Consider the following 18180-nt stretch of genomic DNA (forward strand, 5'->3'; position numbering starts at 1 on the left):
GAAAACCGCCAACATTATAATCGATATTTAAGAAGACCTAATTCTAGAAGATGGATAGGAAAATAAAGTGGAATTTGAAGCTGATGATACGTTACAAGGAGTAATTTTGGACATACAAGACATAGTTAAAGATACTGAAACCGAAGCAGAACTTCTTGAAAAAGAATTAACAATTATTGAAGAAATGAAAAGAATTGACGAAACAGACACGAAAGAAACTTTCGACGAAACAACAAAAACTAATGTTATAGGAAAGAAAATTAATGTATTAGAAATTATTTCATTGGCGCCAGAAAACCGAATTGATATCATTGAAAGCGAGCGAATACCAAAGGAATCAGTCAATAATAAAAATAATACTAAAGAAATATTAAGGAACGTTCAGTTGACTCATCATTGAAGATGAGCAAGTAAAAGAGGAAACGGCCAAAGAAGAGAAAAATAATACTGAAAAAATATTAGTAACCTTACAATTGACACCAAAAAAATCAACTTTTATTGAAGAGAAGCCTGATTTAGGATTAGTGTCTGAATTAGGTTCACTGACATGTCTGATTTTGGAGCAAACTGCTTTCCTGGTGTCGGAATTAGGTGATTTTTGTATAGTTATAATAAATATAAAAATATAATTAACTTGTCGAAGTTTTATGATTAATAATTGGTCAGGTTCTCTTATAAATAGTTATTAATTCAAGAAAATAAAAACTGATCAATGTTACTCAATAAGTATTATTTCCAATAATAAAATGGAACGTGAAAGCTTAAACATGTCTGAATTTGGGCCACTGACCTTAATAGTAAGACACTGTGATTTCCCATAATTACGAAGAATATTTCTGTTTGTAGTAAACGAAGTAGAAAAGTAATTAATAAATTCTAATAACTAAAAGTATTCGAAAATAATACAAAAACCGCAAACAATTGTTAGAACTATGTTGAAGTATATAAAAAGTTTTGTCTGCATAATTTAATTCTTAAAGTAGTTTTACATCTAGTCCATGCAAGTCTCATGCTATGCAAGTCGGTCTTGCTTGGCATATCTCTTGCCTAGCCTGATCTGTTTACATCAGAGCTATTTTCGTGCAATTTAGAGACACTACTTACTGTTGCCAATACAAGAATTATAGCAAAACATTAACTTTAGATATTTCACTTAGAAATTTCAGTCCAGCATTAAATATATTAAAATATAGATTACAAATTATTACATCCAATAATTAACATTTACACTTACACAATAAGGTTAAGTTTTATTCTAAACTATGAATTTTGTTATATTGGCAACATGAATTTTGACAAAAAATTGCATCAAAATAGCATGAAAAATAGAACATGTTCAAATTTCTCGTCTAGCACAGATATTGCATACTGTAAAGTCGACTTTACTAAATGCCAGTACATTTCCGTTCGGTGAAATTCCTGTAATATTTTAGCAACTGGTAGACAGGTTTAGTTGATGTACTCAAATGATGCAAAAAATCCTAAGGATGAACACAACATATTTGTAAAGTATTTGTTTAGAGTTGTTAGATGAAAGCGGAATGTGGCACTCCGGGAGTGAACGAGGAGTGGAAGCATAGCTTTGTTATCGTCTATATACGGAGTGTTTTTAATTTAATTCAATATGATTCAATTAATTTTACTTTAATTTAATTTATTTTATTTTAATTTTATATTATTAAGAAAGACGCATAGGACGGCGTTTACTACTCCATGTAATGTATGATCGCCCGATCGTTACATTTTTATCGTATAGTTTCAGTCGGTTTTATTTTTTCATACCTGTGCGTGATGCGCCGCTCAGTCCGTAGCAGCTCCCGTAGCCCGCGATAAGAAAGCTATGCTTCCAATAACATCAGTTAACTATTATATCTTAAACAATGTTGAAGGAACGGCATCACAAATGATTTTATAGGTAAATACTTAAAAAAATTAATTAACCACAAATTAAAATATCTAGAATACCACTATCAAAAGAACAGTGAGTAGTAAAGGTTTTAAAGAGGTTGATAAAATATTTAGACGCATTAATTACAGTAAAGAAAACAGCAACATTTCGCATAAAGAATCAACTTATGTAAAGCTTTCAAATAGGAAATAGACTAAAACGAGGCGATATATTGGCTTCAACACTGTTCAGTCTTACACTTGAATATATCATAAGACAGCTGTACATAATGTTGAAAGAGCCAATCTGCTAACAAACGAATCACTACGACCTGCTTCGTATGTGAATGACATTAACATCATGTCTCTCAAAGGGGAGGAGGCGTCTTACATATAATCACAACTAAAAAAGGCGGATCAAAAGAAATAAATATATATATATATATATATATATATATATATTATATATATATATATATATATATATATATATATATAAACACATAAGAAAAAACAAGGGGAAATGGAAACCAAATAAGACTAGACAACGATGTTGAGTGTAGAACTTCACATTAGATCTTGTATTAGATATGTAAATTAGATATATAGTCGAATTAAATACAGCGGGAGCAGAAGAAGCCGATATTAAAAAAGAATAATGAAGTATAACAAATTCCATTGTTTTCACCCATTTTACAACATTAAAATGTGAAACCCTTCATCCATGTCTGCCTGTCCGTCCGTAAACATAACTCCTCCTGTATTAGAATAGATATAATGACAAATGAGGTGTCCAATGAAAGTTTATAATCCAAAGGATGGTATTAAAGGTGAGGGACTTGAACGCGGACTTCCGGGTTCCAGCGTTGCAATCGGAAGTACTGTTTGAAATCGCCAAAATAGTACAAGCGATATATTATTCTACGCGCCTTAGCACGACGAGAACGAATATGTACTTCCAGTTTCATGCCCGCCTGTCCGCCCGTCTGTCTGTCCGTGAAAACATCTGTTATTAGAACAGAAAGCTTATAACCCAAAGACGGTATTTACGATAAGAAATTTGACCTCGGACTTTGCAACATTGAAAATATTCGTGTTCCCTTCAATGAAAACATTGGCAGGACCCAGGTCTTCCTGTAAGCGGTAAGCGAAACCACTAGCCCCTATGAGTCCGACACCATTATGAGGGTGGCGCGTTGCACGAAGCATTGCGGGGCTCTACCCTCCCCGTAGTACCTGTGTTGCGATTACTACGAACACCCGTCCGTTATCTCCCCCCCCCCCCCCGGGCCAGAAAGGTGAACGCAGGTAGGGGAATTCCACCTCGCACGTAGATAGGTCGCCGCCGAGGATCTCTCCTCTATCACTCTTGTATCACCCAAGGTGGGTACGTGCTGTGTCTCAGCACCCCTAATGGGAAAGGAGTGCGTCAGAGTCGCAGCTCGTTCAACCTCACCTGGCCCTTGTGGAAATGAGAGTAGAGTGGTCCCACGAGAGTCTCGTCTCGGATACTAGGAGTGTAGACCGGTGACCGTAACGCCGAAGCGCCCTGCGTGTGTTTCTACAAACCCGACACCTCAAGCGTATCCGTATCGAATGACCCTGAAAGTACCATGTTACAAGTTACACTTTTTCTTGGACAGTATACAACGTAATACGCATTTTATTAATTATTTGTTTATTTTTTCAGAACTTCCGTTTGAAATTTTTAATGTCAATGTGACAATTACGACAATTCGTACCTACTGTGAAATGAATATAGAGGTGGAAACGTGTAACATGTCACAGCGATTGCCATTGTGTTCTATGGTCAATAAAACAATGTCGTGGTATATATAATGTTAAAGCTTTATACATAGTTATTCAACCGCAACTAGTTCTAACAATTGTTGATTTAACATATTATACTCGTTGCAAAATCCTTATTTGAGCTACCAACTTTCATAAGCACCTTTAATTATATCGTGAAATATCACGTTCCTTTTTAAGTTATTCCAATAAACTTTTTCACTTGTGCATCCATAGACAAAAATATGGAATATTTTGAAATTATCATAAATATGTTCAATATTATGGATTTAAGTTAACAAAACACTTTATCGTAGAAACACACTTTATTTTACGCATTTAAGTTATTATTTTTATGATTTTGATAGTGGCAATGCTGTAATGTCAGTCGAAATAGATATTATACTGAATATTATTTAGGATTCCGTCGAAATCTACAGAATGTGACCGACAGCGGAAACCTAAAACTAAGCGGGATTTTTCGTCATTGAGTGCAGCGGAGCTTAAAAAATCGCCATCATATAATTGTTCGCACTGAATTTGAACCAAAGTCGGCTGCGTTCGGTTACCGCTGACGAAGTCTCCTAGGAAACCGGACTTTTTGGGCTTAGACCAGACTACTACACCAATTGTAATATTGAATCAAAGGACGGACGCGGACTAGCTAAAGTTCGTTTCCTTGATCGGAGCCTACTCATCCGACCAGAGTCTAGTGACTTTGGTTACGACCAACTAAACAATTCTTATGCGCAGAACTAACATACTCCGTAATGGTGCATGGCGCACTGCTCCAACTAAAATCACAATCAGGACCAAAATTGAATGTATAGGCAATTTCTGAATATATTTTTAGATAGTTTTGTAAAGTTTTTTCAATAAATTTATCTTCATGTGTCTTAGAAGATTGTGTCTGTGCAATTTTTTCCAGTAACACATCGAAGCTTTTCACAGAAATTCTAGTGTAATTGAAAAACTTCAAAAACCATCATATTTACGAAAGTCTTCATAAAAAAATACAAATAGCCCTTTTATCGATCTCACTGATAACAAGGGATGCACCCAAAATCGTTTTCTCTTCATTTTGACACATTTACGGTATAAATATACAACATACCCATCTCTTTGCCATCGATCTTTCAACTAAAAACAAAGTCACAGAATTTCCTCGGATAGTTATGGTCGGGATTTGATCGTAAAGGCTCCGATGCGAATTTGTGGCAGTCATTCTAGTGTGTTTTAGAATACTGAAACTTAAGTCAACCACATTTCTTTCATGAAAACATACCCATTTGGCTTTTACACCAGTCTATCTGGGAAAAAATAATTGATTTCACGTAAAAATCTTATACAGGTATATTTGAACGTTCTAAAAGGTATATGAGGGGTAGCTGATGAAAAATCCGTGAAGACGTACAGCTGATTTTCCTTTGTTTTTGTTTTAAATATTCTTAAAAAGTAAAAAAGTCATTTGTTTGCATATAAAACGTTTCTTATGCAGTTTAGAGAAAAATCGTTCAAACAAAAATTGTAGATCTTAAAATGTTCTTCAATTTGCGAGTTTCTAAATTAAAATACATAAAGAATTCACCAAGATAATTTCAAAAAACCATTTATTTTGCAGTAATTTATAAATGTTAATAATAACATGTTTTTTGCATAATAACATGTAATATAACTACTTAATATTGTGGAAGTTAACGAGTTATTCTTCTTCTTCAAGCTCCGCTCGTATCGGAGATTTTAAATCATTCTGGGAATTATAATTTTGTTGGTTACACGCCTGAATAGTTCAATTGAACTGCATCCAAACCATTCACGGAGATTGCGTAGTTACGAGATTTTACGTCTTCCTACGTTTCTTCTGCCTTTGATTTTACCCTGCATTATATTCCTTAATAGTTCGTATTTTTCACCGCACCGCTCATGATGTGCACCAAGTATTCCAATTTCCTGATTTTTATGGAATTTAAAACTTCGCATCGTTTTCCTAGTTGTTCGAGAACTTGTTCGTTTGTTTTGCGATTCATCCATGATATTTTCAAAACGTCGGTAACACCACATTTAGAATGCTTCTAAGTTTTTAATGCTTAATTTTTTAAGTGTCCAAGCTTCAACCCCATACAAAAGGGTAGAGAAAATATAACATCGAAGCATTCTGATTCGGAGCGATATATTGATATCGCGATTACAAAAAAGTTTTCTCATTCTATTAAAAGTTGACCGTGCAATTTCAATGTGGCATCTTATTTCTTTTGTCTGATCAGTATCTTCTGTGATCCATGCTCCAAGGTATTTGTACGAAGACATTTGTTCAATTTCTGTATTATCTAGTACTAGCTTAACTTTGATGTTTTGTGCTTTTGTAAACACCATGAACTTGGTTTTCTTCAAATTTATTTTTAGTCCATAATCGTTGCAATATATATAGTTGTTCAGCAAGGTGTTGCAGTTCTTCTAGTGTTCCTGCCAGAAGGACTGGGTCGTCAGCATATCTTATGTTATTAAGTGACTCACCGTTTATTATAAGGCCCTCACTGACCTCGGTAAGCGCTAATTCTGAGATGGCTTTACTGTATAAATGAGTTATTAAAGTGTGCTAAATCTCAGCTAGATCAACCAAATAGTTTGTAAGTTATTTAATTTGTTTATTCCGAAGAGCGATTATTTAAACAACTGTACTTGCCCACCAACAGTCACTCTAGAGGTATTTTATAAATTAACAAAGAAAGGAAATTAACAAATTAAAAAATACAGACATAATTCTGAATGACCGACTTGAGACAAACAGTTCTTCTCTCCTCAACCTATTCAGTTAAAGACTATAAAGTGTAGACACATACCAAAAACAGATCACTTGAGAAAGGCACTCTGCCGAAACAACTGTAGTAATAAAATATTATAATAAATTTTGTGGAAGTTTTGAAAACCAAGTTTTCAGTGTTTTATTTGTTATATAAAATGAATTTCCATCACTTATATTACATGTATTTATGCAAAAAACAAAATTATTAACATTTATAAATTACTACAAAAATAAGTGTTTTTTTTTACAATTATCTCGGTCAATTGTTTATGTATTTTATTTTGAAAACTCTCAGAATAACTAACTTTTTATGATCTATAACTTTTGTTTGAAACATTTTTCTGTAGAATGTATAATAAACTTTTTATAGGCAAAAAATTATGTTTTTCACTTTTTAAGATTGTTAAAAAAAAACAAAACAAAACAAAATCAGCTGTACTTCTTCACGGATTTTTCATCAGCTACCTCTCATATACCTTTAGAACCTTTAAATATCTGTATAAGATTTTTTCAGCTTTTTTTCTTCATTGACTGGGGTATTTAGTTTAATGACATAAAGAACATTAATGTCCACTGCTGTAGGACAAAAATCATGTGGAAAAAGTTAGAATAAAAGCATAGGATAAAAAATAGCAAAATGATGATTAAAAGAAGATGATCATAAAGTACAATTTTCTAGGTTTAATACTTTTACTGTTATGAGTAACTTACTACAGATGTTTCAAATTATTTATTATTATTGCATGTTTTGACTTAATTTTGGTATGCAAATATAGGACTATCTTATAATGGGATTCTAAATATCAGCAAGTTCAATTAATTCCGTTGGTTTACAAATAATTTTGATTTTTCTTCCACCAATATTGAACAATTTTCTTGTTTTAGATCGTTCTTTCAGTTATACCTTCTCCTAAAATGTCATTTCGATAGGTAAGATAAGTATATACAAAGTGTATTAGTCTCACAGTGTTTTTAGTGCCGCCAGCTCGTAAAAAATATATGCCTTTTCAAGAGAAATATCACCAGCTAAAAAATAACTATTGGAATAACACAAAAAGGGCACAAAGTACCAAAACCTTAAAATACAAATTGTCCACATACCAATCCAAACACACATCTTGCAAGCAATTAATTCTGAACAAATAATCTTCGTAAAACATTTTTCACTTGTGGACGTTACTTTTCAAATGTTTAAATATTTACAAAAATATAAAAATATCTCCACTTAGATGTTTTTTTTTCAAGTTTAATAGCAACTGGAAGATATGAAGTGACAATAATAAGCAATTTCTAAAATATGATATATGCTAGTACTTTTTGTAACATTTTTTTTTATTTTAAGGAAATAAATTAATACCAAGTAGTATAGTAGTCAAGTTTTACAGAGGGCTCGGGTTAGATCCTAACGCCAGCGACAAGATCTAGATATTTTTAAAATATCTACAAGCCCCAGATCGGCTTAATAAAATGAGTACCTTGGGTAACACCATTTGAAACAGTTGAAGTTTAGCACTGGCCCTGTCACCTTCCCTCTATATCGTAGTATATATATATATATATATATATATATATATATATATATATATATATATATATATATATATATATATAAAGATTGTTTTAAAACAGAAACAGGGGAAAATTAGGAAAAAGGAAGTCAAATCCTCGAAAAAACACCTCGACTTTTATTTCACAGGGGACTTTTTCCTTTTGATGATAATCTTAAATGTGAAGTATCCTTTCCCGCCCATCCTTTACTAACTCCACAGCGATTTAAGGGAAAGTGCTAACTACGATACATCATTGAAAAGCAAATTCTTTTAAGAATTCAGCCATGCGACTGTTCATTAAGTAGCTTTCTACTTGGCGCTCTTTAGCACAAACAAAAACACAATTAACAATATTTCCTATTTAAATTATATTTTAATAGTGACGAAAAAGCGGGGAGAAGTATGACATTTGAGGATATGATAAGAAGATGTCTCTCGTGGAATAAACCTCGTCGTGCACATTTTTCACAGAAAATGTGCCTTCAGGATATTCGATCTATTTCGTTTTTGGTACTGCATCCTACCTGCTGTACTTACCTAAAAATGATTCTTTTAAAAAATACGTGATAAATCAAAGTTAACACGATAATTATTCGCAGGTTTGCTAATGACATGCTCATAATAAACTACACATCTCTCCAAGTCTTTCAGTTGCTGAATAAATCTTGATTAATTTTACAAATGAGATAAAAACCCATACCGATATTGATTTATTTTTACAGTATATAATGAAAATTGTTTCGAGACAGTCATTCTAAATTACAAATTAGTCCATTTACAATATTTTCCTACTTAGCCTTCAATTTCTTCTTTTTCTTTTTATCGACCTTAGCTAGAATATCAGCGGCACTAGCCAGTCGCCTCAAATTTCTTCTAGCTTTAGTTTTGGCGAAATTGTGTACCCTAAAACCCCCTCCTTGTTTGCTGGTACCTGGCTCAGAAAAGGATTTGTTGGGGAGATGGTAGGGTGGAGCTGAGAAAACACGAGCTTTTCGGGTGTACAGTTGGGGATGTGTGGAGTTTTTCTCCCATGCTACAACGAGGCTGTCGTCGAATTTGTCGTTATTTTCATACTTCGCTATAACTGCTTTTCCTTCGCTGTTGTTTATGAAGCAAATTTCTCGCAGGTGCACTCCTTCCTCTTTGGTCTTATCTGATTGGACAGGTGTCGGGATTTGGGTGCTAGTTTCTAGTTTACCCTTAGAACGATTACTTGTCTCTATTCCGGCTGGTTTCTTGATTCCTTTATTGATCGGTTTTACTTTTTCTGTGGAATTTTTTGACTTTAAGGTTAGCTCTTTTCTAGTTTTTGCTTTGAAGGGTTGTTTGTTGACTTTTATCCCCGACTTTGAGGAACCGGGTTGGGCGAGATTTTCTTTTCTATCGAGAGGTATTGGTGCGCTTCTCGACTTCGGTTTTTTCGGGATTGGTTTGGGAATTGAAGTTCTATTCTTGAAGATGGTACGTGTCGATTTAGCCTGAAGCAAGAAAACTCTTACCAACGTATATTTTAGTTAAAATCAAGCAACTAGGGTGTAGCGCACATAATTATCTTCAAACGATTGTGGGATGAGAGGGTTATAGCCTGTTACGTTTAAGTTTTCTACAAGATGAACAATTTTAATTTAAATCTAAAAACTAACACGAAAGCATTGTTTTACTTATGTTTCCTACCAGAAACATAAATAAAGTATGTTTGAATTCTGAAATGGTCAATACATTCCGTCTTTTTAAATTTAGAAGTGTGCCTTGCAAAGTGATCCAAGTAAAAATGACTCTTCCGAGATTTTTTTAAGAAGGGCAGTTTAAACAGCCTAAATAGATTCTATAATAAAATATCGAAAATTATATTTCTTTTTAGTTATTTTATCCATCAGTAGTATAATTGGGCTCCCTGTTATATTTAGACGCACTTCCTTTATATTTCACTGTCTAAATAGGTACGTATGGTGATAAAAGTACCTACTATTTGTGGGTGTGATGAAATATGATGTAGAATAGGATCAAATGAAGGAATACGCTTAGCAACAAGAACATACCAACATTAGCGGATTAATATAAAGTTAGAGACACATCATCTACTATTATACATAATACATAAATACAAACATAATACATAAACATATAATACATAAACAAATAATACATAAACACTTTGAATTTGATATCATCTCTCAGAATTTTCAACTAGAAGCATGGCTATTTGCCTACTAGATCAAGGACAAGTAAGTCAACCGTCAATTTTATCACACAATAATTGCTAAACAACTATTAACAGCACTAAAATAACAGCACCATTTTAGAATAATTCTTTTTGAAAACGATTTCCTGAGTAGAAATCCTGAGAAGAAGAGCCAATTGTGGCTTAATCTCATATAAATATAATAATCTAAGATCCCATTGCAGGATCACTACGTTCATCTTCTTCTTCTTTTTTAAGTAGACATGACTCTGTTTGTGTTTCAATGTGCCCCCAGTAAGTTGTCTATTTGTTGTCATTCGGCTTATATGATCGTTCCGTTCTACTCTTCTATTTTTTACCCAGTTCTTGATGTTCTCCACCTTGCATCTACGTCGTATATCTGTACTTCTAGCTCTGTCCCATAATGTCTTACCATCAATTTTTCTAAGTGTTTTTATCTCTGCTGTTTTTAACATCCTTTTGTCTTCTCTGTGTTTCTGCTTTACAAACTAATGTTTGTATTTTGAGATCGATTTCCGAAGTGGAAATTGAAACGTCAATAATCTTACTTTAACCTTTAATTGTGGCTTATTCCCATTTAAATAGTAATTTCCGGCTTTGTATATCACCCACCACATTTTATCCGGGCTTTGGACCGGCTGTGGTTACCACAGAGCTACTCAATCCACCCCGCAATAACCCCAGGCAGTGTTGTATGTGTATAACACAACCCGTTATGCACATTCTGCACTACGTGTGGCCTAACTTTTACAACTGGCAAATGTATTATAATTATTTTTGGTAAATGTAATAAATTTTTGCAAGATTTTGGAAGGTATTTAATACGTAGAACAATTTTAACATTTGTTTTCAATACAGATTTCAGTCCTCTACAAATAGTATCTGATGACTTTTTATTTAAAATAATTAGGGAAGCAGGAATTCGAGAGTTTAGAATTTTCCATTGAGTTTTCTATGGCCCGTCTGATGATTCACTACACAGTATACACTGTCATTTGCATACTATCAAATCCTTTTAGCAGAGGACATGGATGATATAGAATATATAACACGTAAGATGGTAGAGGAATATAAAATTTGGGGACTAGAAAAAACAACAATAACGTAGGTAAATATAACAAGGGCCAGGTGATATTTACAATAAGAAGAATAAAATATACATGACGACGAATAATTCTGAACACAAATTTATTTCTGTTTGGAATACTTTGTGCATACTTTGCATACACGAGCATAATAGTTTTCTTGACTTGTATATATTCTACTAAGAATAGTTTCCTAAAATATTTTGAAACTTTATGCGAACAAATTACACCCATTTTTTTACTTTTAAAGTTAGTTTCTGTTTCCTAGTTCCAGATACACTATCAAATTGGATGTACACTTTCAAACTAATATTCGAGTATTTTATCTAATATTTACTTAATTTATATTGTTCATCTTGCAGAAATATACATCAAATTAAAATTTCTTTGTAATAATGAATAAGTTATTACTAACGCAAAATATATATAATAGATGACTTACCTTTCTATTGCTTTTTTAAAATAACAATTAAAGAAATTAGAGGGTGTTTAGTGAATGCAAATTAAAACAACTGCGTCTATTTCCTTTTCAATAGAATACGGAATATTTTAAGCATTTTTAGTAAGTTAATACCTATTAAATCCAGCAAATTACCCACAATTAATTTAATATTGGTTAGAATGACATGTTCGAATTGTCACTATTGAACAGTCTGGTCTAAGATGGGGCCAAATGGCATTTACTTAGTTTTGAGATACCGACGTCTAAAGTTGACTGCTAATAAACGTCTGTACATAACCACTTCATCAATTGAATCGCTTATTGTATAAAGGGTATTAGAAAAACGAAAAAACTATCTAGTTTAGAAACTTGACGACCTATCAAATTTTGTTCTACGTATGAAATGTAGAAGGAAACTAGTAGAGTGACATGTGATACAGCAAATTTGGCTTTGAAAACTTTTAAGGCCAAAAGTAGGTTTTTAAACGCTAGGACTTGTTTTTTTTAGAAAATCAATGAATAAAAGACAAAATAATGTGCTGCTCTACGGGTAATAATTATTAATTAACTTATAAAAATATGTTTATTTTTACAAATAAGACCTAAAGTACATCTTAAGACTTGGAACACAAAAAAACTAATCACTATCATATTCTTCATTGGTCGTCGACAGGTCCTTAAATTGCTCAAAAAACTCTTTATCTTCTTCGGGAATATAAGTCAAGACTTTCATAAGATCACCCAGTTTTTTGGCCTTGATTGGCTTCGTAAGCCATTTTATTTAGACACGAAGTAGCTGCATTTTTTTTTTGACAAATTAAATTCGAATAAAACAAATCCATCAATGAACTCGTAATGCTGTTATAACTCCGGGGGTCTCACTTGAATAAGTTAAGTGTTTATATTTTGATATGGCAAAATTTTCTTTAATTTTATTTGTACCTATAACGAGTTCCTTTATATTTTTTTAAATAGGCTGGGCCACCACATTTTAAAGCCTAGAATTTCATGCATGTCTACTACTTTAACAGTAAAATGTGATTTCAATGATTTTGCGTTTGCTATTATTGTACGTACTGTATTGGAGTATAAACCCGGTCATGGCGCCTGAGAACACTTTTTATAGGTCCAAAATCTCTGTCCCACGGTAGAAAAGAATGCCCACGAACCGGAAAATATTGATAAATTATGTTAAATCTTCCATTCATGGTAAGATTTAAGAAAAATCGAACAAGGGTATGATTTCTATTTTGGCCCCCACAAGCATCACTAAATACGTGTAATTCAATGATAGTTTCTGGGATTTGTTTTATATAATCCGGCAGGAAGCTAGCTACCTCATTCGCTCCGCGTTTGGCAGTGCCCTCATGGAACGTATAAAATGTTGCACCATTTGTTTTTATGTCTTGTATCCCAAAAACATATTGCCGTACTTTTCGTAGGTAAAAGATATCATTCACTGGCATAAATGGTAATGGCAAATTTTGCATAAAATCAAAAACGATGGCTGCTAGATTATTGTTTTTATTACACATCTCTTTTGCATATATAATTTTTTTGTAAAACTTAGTTAGTTTGCCCTCCTCTTATGCACAAGTAATTCTGCAGCTGCTACTCGTTCATCTTTTTTACGGTTAAAGAGGAATCAAGGAAGGTAACAGGCTTGCTACCATAATGATTTTCTTTTTTTTGGAAAAATTCTAATGTGCTCATTTATCTTTAAAATAACAGAATCGGGTAAAGCCTTACCACGTTTAAGATGTTTAAGATCACCATTTGTTAGGAGCCAAATTAAACGACAAACTGCTTTTGCCGACAATGCATATAAAACATCTGAACACGTTCTTGTCCATGAATACATGAAACACAAAATTGCTTCGGCGTTCTTTTTTAGGTTCTTAATCCTTGATTTTATTATCGAAACTACTAATGCACACACGTGCTAGAGCTAACCGAAACAATAAAATAAACGACTCTGTAGACAAAATGACAGAAAATATGGTGGCGCTACAAGAATTATTCTTCTTCTTCAAGTGCCGTCTCCATCAATGGAGGTTAGCGGTTATGGTGGCAAACGTTTGTCTATCTTCAGCTGTTCTTAAGAGTTCCTCAAATCCAAGTCCTGTCCAGTTTCTGATATTACGTAGCCAGGACAATTTTTTTCTTCCAATTCCTCGCTTTCCTTCTATTTTGCCTTTTATTATCAACTGAGGGATGTAGTATTTCTCGTTGCGCAACAAATGCCCTAAGAACATCTAACAAGAATTATTACTAGTCCCGAACTAGTTTCCTTTATACGCTCAACAATAATTTTATTCTGCGATATTTCGTGTATGGTGAGAGATACAAATTTCAATAGACTGATTGATCCGTCGAGTGTGGTTCAACAAAATGTATTCGTACTGATGTGGACTTATTCCCTTTATACAATAAGCGATTCAATTGGCGATCGACTGTGATGAATAGTATGTGAATGAAGATGTTATGTATGTATAGATTGTATAATTTTTGAAGTAAAAACTTCTATAGCTAAGCTTGAGAAAAATATCTTTTTTATATAGGGAAAAATATAAGCCTGACGTCAGCATAAAATCGGTTAATAATGTAATGTAAGTTCCGTACATTTGGCGCAATATGGTTCAGAAACAAACTATTTTCTTGTGGCGTTTCTATATTGTCTACTTATTTATTGCGAACAAATGTCAATAATATGTAAACATACGTTTCCATTTCCACCTCGGAAATCCTACTTTTAATTTAAATTGTGGTTTATTCTTATAGTAGAGAGCATTTGGCGCAAATGGCAGACTCGACTGTACTTTGAATATAAAAATGAATTGAAACTTAATATGTTCAATAAGTTAGGACTAGAACTCTTCACTTCCGTCCGCACTACCCAGAGTGCAAAATATTTTTATTTTATTTTATTGTGCAATAAAAAATACACAATTATGATAAATACAAAATATTATTCTTGTATATTATTTATAAATAGGTGAAATACTCTCGCAGAACTTCTTCTCCTTCTTCCTTTTTTATTCTAGGCGATTCGCCTGTTTAAACTTCATCAACCTGCATCAACGTTAAGATTGTCGGTCCATGTTTCTCGGGGTCAGCCTATACTTCTCCGTACCGTTGACGATTTATCTCGAGAAATTCTCACCATTATTATTTCTTCGATTCTGGTAATATTCCACTCTTTTTTTCCTGTTTACCACCCTACCATTAATATCGCCTACCCCACATATATTGCTTTTGTTATTACTTGTTTCTGTGTAGAAGAGTCTTTCCAGTTATGTTACGAAGTACCTTAATTTCTGTTGTTTCAAGAAATCTTTTGGTTTTTGTTGTTTTTGGCCTAGTTTGTAACGACGTCAGCACCAGCTATTGCCACCGTTCCGCCAACGCTCCGTACGTACGCACTTTCACGTTAAATTCCCACTTACATCGACGCGCTAGAGGAGAAGGAAGACCGGCAACGGTATAAAACAACCTATGCCGAAAGGTAGAAGAGAATTCCGCATGGGCGCTGATCTAGTGAAAACTCCACCAGGCCTTTGGGGAACCGTCTGAGTTCTATCATAGTGTTAATCTGGGTACAACTCCACAGACCCATTCCATAATTAAGTGTTGATTAGTCACTTCCCGCTCATCGCCGGATCTAGTGTTGATCGATTCTAAGCCAGATCATTCTTTTTACTTTCTTCTTCAGCCTTCAGTAATCCAACTTTGGACATAGGCCTCGCCCAAATCAATTCAGTGTCTTCTATTTTGCGCCACTTGCTTCCAGTTGTTCTTTTTACTTTAGCGTGTGTGTATTAACACATCGTATTTTCGTTTCGATTTTTATGACATTACTTAATATTGTATTTGCTAGACGTGAGAACCGGGAGAAGATCGGCACGAGACCGGCAAGGTTGGAGGCCTAGTTTGGAGGAGGCCAAGGCTCGATTTGCGCTGTAGAGCTATTGGAGAGAGAATATGGTATTTATTTTAAAGTTATACTTCTATACGCACGGTCGGCGTTGGAAATTTGCACGGTAGTGAATCTGTGAAACCATTACATATGTAAGATAATGAGTAAGAGAGAGATAAAAATGTTCCTTTTGTATATATATTTAATATTATAAATATATTATATTATACATAATATTATATATATGATATAATATATATTAATATTATTATTTATGTGATATGTTTTGTATTATTTATTAAATGTTCATAATTATTTTAGGCTTTTGTATTTCAAAATAATCACTGTATGACAGACAACTGTCAATTTTGAAATCCGTTAATAACATGTCTAATTGGCAAATCTTTTACGTGTTTGGTTCATACGCTGGTGTACGTGAGTTCGAATCCCAATATGAATTTCCTTTTTTATTTTTGAAATATTTAAAAACCTCACGTTAATGTTATTAAATATATGTAATATACGCAAAAATGCTAAATTTTAAAATAAAATGAAAATTTACAACATAATCGTAAACGTAAGTTATGTATTTATATTTAAATGGGAATAAGCCACAATTAAAGGTTAAAATACGTTTATTGACGTTTCAATTTCCACTTCGGAAATCGTTCTCAAAATACAAACATTAGTAAATTTATTTACTAATTTACAATTTACTAATGTTTGTATTTTGAGAACGATTTCCGAAGTGGAAATTGAAACGTCAATAAACGTATTTTAACCTTTAATTGTGGCATATTCCCATTAAAATATAAATTAATTTAAAATGCCACAAGAAAATAGCTTCAGAACAATAGTAAGTTATGTATATTGGCAGTTTTAAATACTTATGAATATTGCATTTTAATTTGTATTGTATTATTATATTGAATTATGTTGCAGTGTATTGTATTGTAATTTTTATATTAATAACAAAATAAACAATGAATTTTACTGCAGAGTATGTGTAAAACAATTTTTTTTGCATTCAACTACTTTTATACATATATGAAAATAAAAATATATATTTTCATTAAAATATTAATACAATCCTTTATTTACTATACTCCTATTACAGGTCAAATGTTTATATACAGCAAACGATGCACCTGCTCTCTATTACCTATAGCATTAAATATGTAATGATTGTGCAGATTGACTCCCATATAAATTTGTAACGGCGAACGCGTGTATAGAAGTATAACTTCTACCGGCAGTCCCACTGGACTGCCATACCCGTTTTTTTTTGCAGGTATAAATAGTGGTCATAGCGCCGTTGATACCGTCGCCAGGAATGACATTTTAATTTTTATTGTACATATTACCTGGGATCTAATTTTGTTTTGTTATTTATTTATTTCGAATATAATTATGTTTATATAAATTTAACCTTTGTTTTACTGAGTCTGCTGTCTAATAGAGCTACCAGTCACAAGTTTTTGCGATGTATGTCAATATAGGTCTTATAGCTTGTCTTATATCAATGTTTTTATTACGCCATATTGTATTGCTTAGACAGTCAGCTATTTTTGTTGCTCTCATTGTTTGTTCTGTGACTTCTGCTTCAACGTCGCCCTAGTCTGATAGTTCTATACCTAAGTATTTAAACTTCATCTCTTGTTGGATAATTGATCCATTCACCTCGAGTTTACATCTTTCGGGTCTTTTTGATTTTGTTTTAGCGGCTGATACCACCATGTTAAACGATTTGGCTGTGAGATTAAATTGTTATAGGAGTCGTTGTAAGTCGTCCTCGTTTTCGGCCATCAACGCCGCTGCATCTGCATAACTCCAGATTTAATCTCTATATCCTCTCATTTTGATGCCATTCCCAGCTGGTATTGGATTGGTAAGTTCTTTGTTTATTTTAGCTCGAATTATATCTCTTTGTATATGTTTTCCCCAGTTTTAATTAGATTTGATTAGATTATGTGGAATTTGCCTATCATAGAGGAGATTTATGATGTCTTTTAATTGGATACGGTCGAATGCCTTCGATAGATCAACGAAACATATATAGGTAGGCTTGCTATATTCTATTGATTTTTTTGTTATTTGTCTTAGAACGAACACGCTATCTGTGCAAGTGCATCTAGGAATATAAGGCTAGTAATCTTGTTTGTTGTAACGTTTGTCATAAGTTTTAACTTTGAGCTAAATAAGTTTATTCCTCTATAATTCGAGGGAAGCTCCTTATCTCCCTTTTTAAACATGAATATGGTGGTGCTAGTTCGCTATTTATTTGGGATTCTATGTTGGAGGAGGATTTTCTGAATTATTAGTGTCAGTAGATTCTGTGCTCCATATTTTAGCAGTTTATTTGGGAATCAGTCCTGTCCGGGGCTTTTTCGTTCCTTTAATTTCTGGAGGGCTAATTTGCGATTCGATTTCGATGTTGTCATTTACTATTATTTCTGGCGTGTTCAACAACGCATCCGTGTCTTCTATCTTGTACAGTTCAGTGAGA

The 18180-nt window shown here is 33.1% G+C and overlaps 1 protein-coding gene across 3 annotated transcripts in view; it reads right to left on the bottom strand.

Moving 5' to 3' along the window:
* Nucleotides 1-2355: 2355 nt before the first annotated feature.
* The window catches only part of LOC140434494 (cytosolic carboxypeptidase-like protein 5), a 77372-nt gene continuing 61547 nt past the window's right edge, over nt 2356-18180 (bottom strand). For all 3 annotated transcript variants that reach the window (XM_072522799.1, XM_072522800.1, XM_072522798.1), the window contains one exon: nt 2356-9506. In XM_072522799.1, coding sequence (XP_072378900.1) covers nt 8817-9506 — 690 coding nt within the window. In that variant the 3' untranslated portion in view covers nt 2356-8816. The remainder of the gene's footprint in view (nt 9507-18180) is intronic.

This window comes from Diabrotica undecimpunctata, chromosome 2 (assembly GCF_040954645.1).
Source record: "Diabrotica undecimpunctata isolate CICGRU chromosome 2, icDiaUnde3, whole genome shotgun sequence".
In the NCBI taxonomy this organism is placed as follows: Eukaryota; Metazoa; Arthropoda; class Insecta; order Coleoptera; family Chrysomelidae; genus Diabrotica; species Diabrotica undecimpunctata.